Genomic DNA, 12,403 nt, shown 5'->3' on the forward strand with positions numbered 1-12,403 from the left:
ACAGTGGTTAGCACCGCTGCCTCACAGCGCCAGGGACCCGAGTTCGATTCCCGGCTTGGGTCACTGTCTGTGTGGAGTTTGCACGTTCTCCCCGTGTCTGCGTGAGTTTCCTCCGGGTGCTCCGGTTCCCTCCCACAGTCCCAAAGATGTGCAGGTTAGGTTGATTGGTCATGCTAAATTGCCCCTTAGTGTCCCAAGATGTGTAGATTAGGGAGATTAACCATGGTAAATGTGTGGGATGACGGGGTTGGGAGGAGGAAGGCCTGGGTGAGGTACTCTGTCAGAGAGAGTTGGCGCAGACTTGATGGGCCAAATGGCCTTCTCCTGCACTGCAGGGATTCTATGAGTTCTATGAGTTATTGGAATTGAATCCAGGTGTCCCAGGATGCATAGGTTAGAGGGATTAGCAGGGTAAATATGTGGGGTTGTGGAGATAGGATCTGGGTGGGATTGTTTTCTGTGCAGACTCGATGGGCCGTATGGCCTCCTTCTGCACTGTAGGATTTTATGATTCTTTGATATTAGAATAATGTTTCCGAAGAACAACAGGAAACTATTAGGCCCAACAAGCCCTTTTCCACTGTCCATCTTCTGTTGATATCCCTCTATTTCTCCTCTGCACAAATCCACCCAACTGTCTCTTTAGAAAACGCGCGAAGGCATACGAGAATGTTCGGAAAAAGATGAACTGGAATAGTTCCAGGGATCAAGGACTTCAGTTACGTGGATAAACTCGATGGGCCAGAGTTGTTCTCCTTAGAACAGAGAAGGAGGTACGATTGAGGTTTCAAAAATCCATGTGGCGGTCTCTGAAATAACTCCTCAGAGGCCGGTGTCCCCTCACCAGATTCCCTTTCGTCACAAACTCAATTCCACTCCAAAGAGTGTTTCAGGTACAAAGTCAGAATCTGGAGTGTCGGTAGATCTGACACTCCTCATATACACCAGTAAGACTCCCTGATTGGGTAGGCAATCATTGCCTCAATCAGGGAGCTCATACTCCAAGAGGCCAACCTCATGGGCCTCGTTGAAGTCATTACGGTCTCAACACAGAAAAATGGTTCCCATTGGCGGAAGGGTGTGGAACAAGAGGACACCCATTTAATGGTGATTGTAAGCAATTTTGATCTGGAATGCACTTCCCGAAAGGCAGACAGATTCAATCCTGGTTTTCAAAAGAGAATTTAAGGGTAAAATAAATTGCAGGGTGGAGGGCAGTGAAATTAAGTTGGGGGGGCAGTGAAATTAGATGGTTTGCACCTGCAGAGGATTGGCATGGTCTCGATGGACCGCGTGGCCTTCCTTGTGCTGTAGACATTCAATGATTCTCGGAGCTTATTGATACTGTCCGCTTTGATGGCCTTCCCTGGAAAGTTGTTCCCCAAATTGATGACTCTTTGGATAATAAAGCTCCTCCTGATTGGACTTCTTGACCCTAGCTGAAGGTGGCGAATGCACACACTGAGCTTGCGATAATATAGCAGGGGGCTAACTGTAACCGTAAGCTCGAGGGAAATATGGCTACGTGACTGGAGACAAAGATTGATGGAGAGGTACCATGGAATTTGATATTCCCTAAATATTGGGATTGTCCAGATGGACCACACATTGAGCTTTTTATTGAACTCAAATCGAGTTTAGAAAGCTATTTGAACACAGAGCTGTTTTTTAATACCTACCTGTTCTGGATGGACTTTGACTCACATCCGGTGTGCCCGACTATCTGGGTAATATTCTTCGCTTCACACCAAGCGCTCTTATCTGGAAACAGTGCCAGTTTGTTGATGGGAGGCGGCGCTGCAACAACTAGAGTTGGCAGCAGAATACCCAACAAGGACCAACACATCATCGTCAACCGCTCCACCATGGTCCTAGAGAGAAAGAGATGCCAATTAGCAATGAGCGGTCATCTGAAAGAATAGCCCAGACCAGAGATGTATATCTACCTGAGGGAGCGGGGAGGAGAATGAGGTGCATGAACTCTCCCCAATTGTTTCCATCTGTAGGGTATGTCCTCTCCCTCGCTTCCTGCCTCCCATCTCTCCAAATCCATCAATCAGTCCCATTTTCTCCAGACACGACAGCATATAAACAGGTTAAAAGCTCACCAAGAAGGAATTTTGGAGCACAAACATGGAGTCATTTTGGAAGCAGAAAGGCCTATGTGTCCGTTATGATGAGCTGCAGTTTCCATGTCACAGCTTCATCGTGCTGGAATAAAGGAGGTGGATCTGACCCAATTTAACTCATGATGTGGAGATGCCGGCGTTGGACTGGGGTAAACACAGTAAGAAGTTTAACAACACCAGGTTAAAGTCCAACAGGTTTATTTGGCAGCAAATGTGTGGCTTTTGCTACCAAATAAACCTGTTGGACTTTAACGTGGTGTTGTTAAACTTCTTACCCAATTTAACTCATCCAGACACACACATGAACACATGAATCAAGAGTATGAGTACTCTCCAAGCCTACTCCACCATTCGATAAGATCATGGCTGGTCAGACTGTGACCTTCTGTCTACCCCCAATAACCTTTCACTCCTTTATTTATCAAGAATCTATATGTCTCTGCTCTGAAAACACTCTGCTTCCACAGCCTTTGAGGAAGACAGTTCCAAAATCTCACAACCCTCTGAGATAAAATACCTTCTCATCTCTGTCTTAAATGGATGATGCCTTACTTTCAAACAGTGGCCCCGAGTTCTAGGTTCTCCCACAACAGGAAACCTCCTCTCCACATCCACCCTGTTAAGATCCCTCAGGATTTTATGTGTTTCAATCAAGTTGCCTCTTACTCGTCTAAAATTCAGCAGATACAAGCCTAACCTGTCCAAACAACGCACCCATTCCAGGAAGTAATATAGAAAACCTTCTCTAAACTGCTTCTAATGCATCTTTCCTTAAATAAGGAGACCAATACTGTACACAGTACTCCAGATGTGGTCTCACCAGTGACCTATACAACTGAAGCATACCCTCTCTACCTTTATATTCAATTCATAGAGGTAGAAGCACAGCAGCTGTGGCAAAAACAAAATTCACCAATATACAGTACAGAAGGAGGCCATTCAGCCCATTGAGTCTGCACTGACTCTCCATTACAGCATCTTACCCAGACCCTATTCCATAACCCTATGTATTTACCCCACTAATCCCCCTACACATCTTGGGACATCAAGGAGCAATTTAGTGTGGCCAATTAAACCTACACTGTGCATCTATGGGAGGAAACCGGAGCACCCGGAGGAAACCCATGCAGAAACGGGGAGAATGTGCAAACTCCACGCAGACAATGACCTGAGGCGAGAATCGAACTTGGGTCCCTGGCGCTGTGACGCAGCAGTGTTAACCACTGCGCCACCGTGCCACCTTGCAATAAATGATAATATTCTAGTCCACAGCTTCAAAAGTCTCTTTACACATGGAGTACGAGTTCCCTACATTCCTTACATCAGCACATTTCAGATGTCTGATTCAGTTGGAATAATGCAACTCAAATAGACCATTTGGGTTCATGGCCACAAACACCCAATGCCATTCACATCAAGACAATGTGATCTGGATCTAGAGTTGACAGCTCCATTCTCTCCTTTGGGATTCATTAAGATCAAACGTCGGATCAAGCCAGAGATTGGTGCATTGTCTTCTCTTGTCAGCCTGCATCTTGTATGTCTCTCTTGTGGGGGACCATAAATTAGATTCCATTTGAATTGGAATTGGTTTTTGGAGCGAGGAAGGAGATGGATTAAGGGCTTACCCTGCCTACTCTGCTTTGTAACTTTTAAGACAGAATAAGACACGATATGATCACAGTCTCATTCCACACGAGATATACACTGCAGTAACATTAGCATTTAATTAACACTGCAATAAAGCAGCAATCGTTCCCCTTTTCACCTGGATCCAGTAGGAAGAAGATATCGATTTAAGAATTAATGATTAATTTCTTCTCATTTTTCAAAGTTGCAAAAATTCCCATTTAAAGTTTTATCATTTCTGAAAATCCTATTGAGTTTTTACAAGAGGAAAGGTGACATAGTGATGGTGGACTTCCGAAAGTGCTCTTTCTTCTATTTGTTCCCCAGTGATAAATAGCTCTCATTATCACAGAAACATACATGAAGAGGCTTTCATTTGAGTATCTTTCACTGATCACTTTAAATCTGTGCCCTCTCATTTTTCTTACTTTCACAAGTGGGAACGGTTTCTCCCTATATAATCTGTCCAGAACACCTCATGATTTGAACATCTTTTTTAAAAGAACTCCTCTTAACCTTCTTTAAGTAAATCCAAGGTTCTCTCCACTGAGAGATATTGGTCATTCAGCCTGTAAAGGATAATTTATTATTTGTCCTAAATGTCCTGATTTCATAGAATCCCTACAGTGCAGAAGGAGGCCATGCAGCCCATCAAATCGGCGCCAACTCTCCAACAGAGCTCCCATCCAGACCCTATCCCTGTTACCCCATGTATTTATCCCCCTAACCTACACATCTTGGAACACAAAGGGGCAATTTAACATGGCCAATTCATCTAACCTGCGCAACTTTGGAGTGTGGGAGGAAACCGGAGCATTCGGAGGAAACCCAGTCAAACATAGGGAGAACATGTAAACTCCACACAGACAGTCACCCGAGGCCGGAATTGAATCCAGGTCCCTGGCGGTCTGAGGCAGCTGTGCTAACCAGAAAGAATGGGGAGGCGATGGCCTAGTGGTATTATCGCTCGACTATTAATCCAAAAACTCAGCTAATGCTCTGGGGACCCGGGTTCGAATCCCACCATGGCAGATGGTGGAATTTGAATTCAATAAAAAATATTTGGAATTAAGAATCTGCTGACGTCCATGAAACCATTGTCGATTGTCGGAAAAACCCATCTGGTTCATTAATGTCCTTTAGCGAAGAAAATGCTGACCTTACCTGGTCCAACCTACACGTGACTCCAGAGCCACAGCAATGTGGTTGACTCTCAACTGCCCTTCAAGGGCAACTAGCGATGGGCAATAAATGTTGGCCAGCCAGCAACATCCATGTCCCATGAATGAATAAAAAATAAATAAAAGGAAGTGCTGGATAAACCCAGCAGGTCTGGCAGCATCTGTCGAAAGAGAAAGAGTTCTCTTCATTTTGGGGGGGGGGGGGGGAGAAAATCTATAATTATGCTTTATAAATTAATTATAAGCTCACCTGGGATTACATTCCCTGAATAACATTATGCTGGGAGCATTAATTAGACACATTCAAAGGATCTATCCTGAAAGGTGTTTCCCCCTCACCAAACCAGCTCAATATAGTGAAGTTTCATTGAGATGGTTCCAGCAAACATTCATACGTGGCCTGTTGGGAGTTGTTGTGTTTGCATGAACTCAGCCAAGGTTGGCTGTCTTAAATCGGGGTCTGGGACCATATGGTTGAATTAGCTGGTCATCGTGGTTAATCCCCAAGCTCAGAGAGGGGTCAGGGGTTAAACCTTTGGCTTCCTGCCAAGCCAAGACCAAAAGCATAGGATCTTCAAAGATGCGACAAGAAAATAAACGCAGAGCTCTATAACTTACAAAAGGGTTGACAGGTTTCAGGGAACTGAAGCTTAGAGGTATATTTAGGGATAATGTTACTATGGTTATATGGCTATTTTCGATGTTACAAAGTGCATCGCGGAATAGTTAAAAATTCACCATTAAAAATTACCCTACTCATAACGTCACATGGAAAATAAATCAGCTGCTCAACTTATAGTAGCGGAATATAGGAACGATTGAGGACTCTGGGTCTGTACTCGTTGGAGTTTAGAAAGATGAGGGGAGATCTTATTGAAACTTACAGGATACTGCGAAGCCTGGATAGAATGGACGTGGAAAGGACGTTTCCAATAGTGGGATAAACTCGAACCAGAGGGCACAACCTCAGGCTAAAGGGACGATCCTTTAAAACAGGGATTGAGGAGGAATTTCTTCAGGCAGAGAGTGATGAATCCGTGGAACTCTTTGCCGCAGAAGGCTGTGGAGGCCAGGTCATTGAGTGTCTTTAAGACAGAGATAGATAGGTTCTTGATCAATAAGGGGATCAGGGGTTATGGGGAAAAGGCAGGAGAACGGGGATGAGAAAAATGTCAGCCATGATTGAATGGCGGAGTGGACTCGATGGGCCGAGTGGCCAAATTCTGTTCCTATGTCTTATAATGAACTTCGTCCACTCAGAGGTGACTCAGTCCCTTTCAGACAGCAGGGGACAGGTACGTGAGGGATACATGTGAGATCACATAATGTAGAATTTCATTGTTACAGCTCCCCTCGTCACCCCGCTCATGCTATTATAAGGCTACATGTCAGCCAGTTAAGGTAGCCTCTCAGTGATAAGAAGTGCAGGCTTCACTCCCTGTTTGATGTTGATGCTGAATGTTGAGAGACTATCTAGTCCAGGCACGACATCGAAAACAGTCCCTGATCCAATTCTCATGGATTTGGTGAATTCTTAAAGCTTATTTATTAATATCACAAGTTGGCTTACATTAACGCTGCAATGAAGTTACTGTGAAAATCCCCTCGTCACCACGCTCTGGCGCCTGTTCGGGTACACTGAGGGAGAATTTAGCACGGCCAATGCTCCTAACCAGCATGTCTTTCGGACTTTGGGAGGAAACCGGAGCACCAGGGGGAAACCCACACAGACACGGGGAGAACGTGCAGACTCCACACAGAGAGTGACCCAAGCCAGGAATTGAACCCGGGTCCCTGGCGCTGTGAGGCAGCAGTGGTATCTAACCACTGTGCCACCGTGCCGCCCCGGTGCTTGATCTGAACTGCATCATTCTGTACTCCCCTCCTGATCTATTCAGCTTATTCAGATGAAATCCCAGATCTCTGCACTGTTCTAGAGAAGTCGGCGTCTGTGGAGCACAGAATGGATTGGGAGGAACATCTTTTACTTGTCTGTAACTACACTGGTGGTGGGGGAGGGGGGGTGGGGGGGCAACTTCGCTTCGCAGAGTCTTCCCGAGTTTGCAAAAGGCTGACAGGGTGAATTCGAGACATGACTGTCTCCCTCACCCACAATACAAAACAAAACACGATGTAATTGGTACCAGACTCACAGTAACCAGCTGCACATGTCGCTGGTCAAGTTTATGTGCTCAGCAAATTAGAAAAAGGCTGATTATGCAAAAGAAAGAACAGCCTCTGGATGTGGAAGATGACAGGTCATGAATCACCGCTCCTTCCTCCTCAGGGCTTCCATCTTTGAATCTGCTCAAGGTAACTCGATAATTGGCATCGTGTGATCGCCACCCCTTTCGGACAGAGATAGTGCCGAGGTCCCAGAACAAGAGCCCGAGATATTTTCTTCCCAAAGATTTGCAACTTTTTCTCGACCTTTCTATCTCCACGTTTACACGCTGGACTGAATGTTGCAGCGGCAATGATTGCAAAATAGTCAGTGCTCACAACCATTGCTCACGTTGAGGCTGACAACATCCTCTGAGTCTGCATGGGCCCAGAATAACACAGGACTCCTCAAGCGGCTGTCAGTTGAGTCTACACTATTCCACAGGGAATGCTATTGAAGTTTCCCCAAACCAAAGTCCCCAGATCAAAGTAGACCGAACAAAAACTTCCACTCTTACACTATTAGTGTCACAATGAGAACCCTTCAAATAGTTACACCTTGCTGAATGAGCCGTAACTGAGTTTTTAACAGCCTCACTGACCCTGCAAGGCTAATTTTGCATTTTTAAGTTGTGAAATGTCTAATTTTCCCCGTGATGGTACAAAAATTCCACATACTCTAAAATTTATTTTTGCGCTTCGTGATATTTTATCAATTATTTTAATTCATTCATAATCACTTATTTTGCTGTGTGAAACATTTGAAGTAAAAGCGAAGAATAAAGTGCTTTTATCTTTCTGGTTTGCTGTCTGTGAGAATACTTCAATGTGATTGGCTGCTTGCCCTGTTTGTCGACACCCCCTGCTGGTGGTCTCCTGGACTTGGCACCAGATTTAAACTGCCCCTGGGAAGGGGGAAAAGCATCCCACCGAGATCCCGTGGTCCTTTTTTTTTGAAGAACAGTGGCGAGTGCAATAGCTTCACTGCCGATCACAACATCCAGTACATTGAAGAGAGAGCGGCAGTGAACAAAGTAAAGAAGTTTGTGACCATCGACAGAAGGAGGAAGAGACGACAGGAGGAACTAGTACAGGAAGCCCACTGAGGCTGGATGTGTTCAATAGTTAAGCAGCTCATGGCAGATATGGTGAAAACACAGGCGGAGGAAACACATGCACATGCAGTCAACAGGAAGAACCAAGCTGTAGTTCCTGGGGAAAGAGAGACAGGAGCTATAAGAACAGGAAGTGGTCATGGGGAATTTCTTCCGAATTGTAAAGGCAGCAGATTAAAGAAAAGATTTATATTCCATTATTAATGTATTCCTGCAAGCCTTAGTTATTAAAGTGGGCCAGCTGTCTTTAGAATGTGCTAACCGTACCTCATTATAAGCTAATTGGATCAATCTGTTTCCAATCAGTTGTGCGCACGGTGAGCTGCAGCCAGTCTGCATCTCCAAGAGTTAATGTGGTCCCCATCATTCTCCAACATTAGATATGTCACTATGGACAGGTACCAGGTGTAGGTATAGAGGGAGCATTGCCATTGCACTTCACTCTGTGGCTGTGAGAATTGATGTGGGATTCACCCAATGTCCAAGGGAGCATGGCCGTGCCTCTCACATAACACACTGAGAATCGCCATGTCTCTCACACAGCACACGCAACATCACCGTGTCTCTCACACAGCACACGCAACATCGCCGTATCTCTCACACAGCACACGTAACACCACCGTGTCTCTCACACAGTACATGCAACATCGCCGTGTCTCTCACACAGCACGCGCAACATCACCGTGTCTCTCACACAGCACATGCAACATCGCCGTGTCTTTCACACAGCACACGCAACATCACCATGTCTCTCACACAGCACACGCAACATCACCGTGTCTCTCACACAGCACATGCAACATCGCCGTGTCTTTCACACAGCACACGCAACATCACCGTGTCTTTCACACAGCACACGCAACATCGCCATGTCTCTCACACAGCACATGCAACATCACCGTGTCTCTCACACAGCACACGCAACATCGCCATGTCTCTCACACAGCACACGCAACATCGCCGTATCTCTCACACAGCACACGCAACATCACCGTGTCTCTCACACAGCACACGCAACATCGCCGTATCTCTCACACAGCACACGCAACATCGCCATGTCTCTCACACAGCACATGTAACATCGCCGTGTCTCTCACACAGCACACGCAACATCGCCATGTCTCTCACACAGCACACGCAACATCGCCGTATCTCTCACACAGCACACGCAACATCACCGTGTCTCTCACACAGCACACGCAACATCGCCGTGTCTCTCACACAGCACACGCAACATCGCCGTATCTCTCACACAGCACACGCAACATCACCGTGTCTCTCACACAGCACACGCAACATCACCGTGTCTCTCACACAGCACACGCAACATCGCCGTATCTCTCACACAGCACACGCAACATCACCGTGTCTCTCACACAGCACACGCAACATCACCGTGTCTCTCACGCAGCACATGTAACATCGCCGTGTCTCTCACGCAGCACCGCCGTGTCTCTCATACAGCACACGCAACACCACCATGTCTCTCATGCAGCACACACACATCACCATGTCTCTCACACAGCACACGCAACACCACTGTGTCTCTCACACAGCACACGCAACACCACCGTGTCTCTCACACAGCACACGCAACACCACTGTGTCTCTCACACAGCACACGCAACACTATCATGCCTCTCAACACAGCACACGCAACATCTGCATGGGTTTCCTCCCACAGTCCAAAGATGTGCAATTTCGCTGGATTGGCCATGCTAAATTGCCCCTTAGTGTCCAAAGATTGTAAATTAGGTGGATTAGGCGTGGTAAATGTGTGGGTTATGGGGATAGTGCAGGGGAGAGGATCTGGGTAAGATGCTCTGTCTGAGTGCAGACTCATTGGGCTGAATGGCCTCCTTCTGCACTGTAGTGATTCTATAATTCTATTGCCGTGTCTCTCACACGCAACGTTGCCGTGTCTCTCACACAGCACACGCACCATCGCCGTGACAGTCACACATCACCATGACTCTCACACAGCACACGCAACCTCACTGTGACTCTCACAAAGCACATGCAACCTCACTGTGACTCTCACACAGCACACGCAACATCAATGTGACTCTCACAAAGCACATGCAACCTCACTGTGACTCTCACACAGCACACGCAACATCAATGTGACTCTCACAAAGCACATGCAACCTCACTGTGACTCTCACACAGCACACGCAACATCAATGTGACTCTCACAAAGCACATGCAACAGCACCATAGCTGTCACACAGCACACACAACATCACCATTATACACCCCTTTGACAGGGAGCAATGGCATAGGATTCCTCGAACTCACTTGAACAGAACCTATCATCAACTCCCACAGCAACAAAATCCGGGTAAGAAAGTCGGATCTGCCCAGCGACTGAAGTGGGTTCAGAATATAGATTCCTGGTTGGAGCTGTGGTTACAAGAATCAAGAAGAAGACATGAAATTGAATGAGACTAGCAATACCTTGCAAAGCAGAAGAGAGATATTAACCACGAACAAACTTCCTGATTTAGACAAACAATTGTAAAACACCACCTCTTGTGCCAAACACACAATGCAATATTATTCCCATGGAAATTACATTATGGATTTTACAGATAGCGCTATGTTGTCAGAATTGGCAGGGGGTGCAACAGCTCAGCAATTAAAATTTATCACACAGAGAAACTCTGAGTTTACTTAACTGGACTGGCACCGACACAGGACCTTAACTCTCACAGACTGAGCACTGGCTCTCTCCCAGTCACAGCTTCACTTTCCTCTCCAGCCAAATGGAGCAAAGGAGGCTGCAGTTTATATAGCTTTCCAAACAGGCCAAAATAATCAAATCCAGAGCATCAGTTATTCTTAAGCAGTCAACAAGCAAGTCATAATCAGCAATGAACAAACAACATAAACTGTACCATGGGGTGGCACAGTGCCTCACAGCGCCAGGGACCCGGATTCGATTCCCAGTTTGGATCACTGTCTATGCGGAGTTTGCACATTCTCCCAGTGTCTGCGTGGGTTTCCTCTGGGTGCTCCGGTTTCCTCCCACCGTCCAAAGATGTGCAGGTTAGGTGCATTGGCCATGCTAAATCTTTCCTCAGTGTACCCGAACAGGTGCCTAAGTGTGGCGACTAGGAGATTTTCACAGTAACTTCATTGCAGTGTGAATGTAAGCCTACTTGTGACACTAATAAATAAACTTTAACTTTACTTTTAACCGTCCCAAGCAAAATGTCACAGGACCCCAGGATTATTCCCATCCCAAACATCGCCGTTCCCTTTAAATAAAGCCGCCCCTATACTCAGCACTCACACATGTCAAATTCATTCATTTTGGTCCCCACTTATTTCCCCAGAAAGTTACAAGATCTTGTTAATTAGCTGTTCATCACAGTGTAACACAGTAACAAACTACACAAACCGGAATCACTAATGCAAAAGCAAAATACTGCCAGAAATCTGACATAAAAGCTGGACACAGTAAGAAGTCTCACAACGCCAAGTTAAAGTCCAACAGGTTTATTTGGAATCATGAGCTTTCGGAGCGCTGCTTCATCACTCACCTAATGAAGGAGCAGTGCTCCAAAAACTCGTGATTCCAAATAAACCTGTTGGATTTTAACCTGGTGTTGTAAGACTTCTCACTGTGCTCCACCCCAGTCCAACGCCGGCATTTCCACATCATAAAAACTGGAAATAACTCAAGTGGTCATGCAGAATCTAGAGGAAGATGAACAGAGTTAACATTCTAAACTGATTACCTTTCATCAGAATAACTGATAGAAAGTCATCAAGCTGAAATGTTAAATCTCTTTCTTTTACTGCCTAGTGTTAACACCCCAACCACCATCTCAACCATTCACTCCCTCCACCACCGGTACCCAGTGACAGCCGTACCATCTACAAGATGCAGGGCAGCAACTCACCAAGGCTCCTTCAGCAGCACCCTCCAAACCCACAATCGCTACCACCTAGAAGGACGAGGGCAGCAGATACCTGGGAACACCACCACCCAGAGGTTCCACTCCAAGCCGCTCACTATCCTGACTTGAAAATATATCGTTCCTTCATTGTCCCTGGGTCAAAATCCTGGAACTCCCTCCCTAACAGCACTGTGGGTGTACCTATGTCGCATGGATCGCATTGGTTCAAGAAGGCAGCTCACCAACACCTTCTCAAGGGGCAATAAATGCTAGTGTAGCCT

General features: G+C 46.1%; 1 protein-coding gene across 5 annotated transcripts in view; it reads right to left on the reverse strand.

The window, feature by feature from the left end:
- The window catches only part of nbl1 (NBL1, DAN family BMP antagonist), a 36,764-nt gene that overhangs the window by 5,099 nt on the left and 19,262 nt on the right, over window positions 1-12,403 (reverse strand). For 3 of the 5 annotated variants that reach the window (XM_078238930.1, XM_078238929.1, XM_078238934.1), the window contains exon 2: window positions 1,680-1,871. In XM_078238930.1, the coding sequence (XP_078095056.1) occupies window positions 1,680-1,867 (188 nt within the window). In that variant the 5' untranslated portion in view covers window positions 1,868-1,871. Of the gene's footprint in view, window positions 1-1,679; window positions 1,872-10,515; window positions 10,621-10,895; window positions 10,977-12,403 lie in introns of those variants that run through there. The other 2 variants (XM_078238933.1, XM_078238932.1) reach the window with 2 other exon arrangements.

Source organism: Mustelus asterias, chromosome 22, assembly GCF_964213995.1.
Source record: "Mustelus asterias chromosome 22, sMusAst1.hap1.1, whole genome shotgun sequence".
In the NCBI taxonomy this organism is placed as follows: domain Eukaryota; kingdom Metazoa; phylum Chordata; class Chondrichthyes; order Carcharhiniformes; family Triakidae; genus Mustelus; species Mustelus asterias.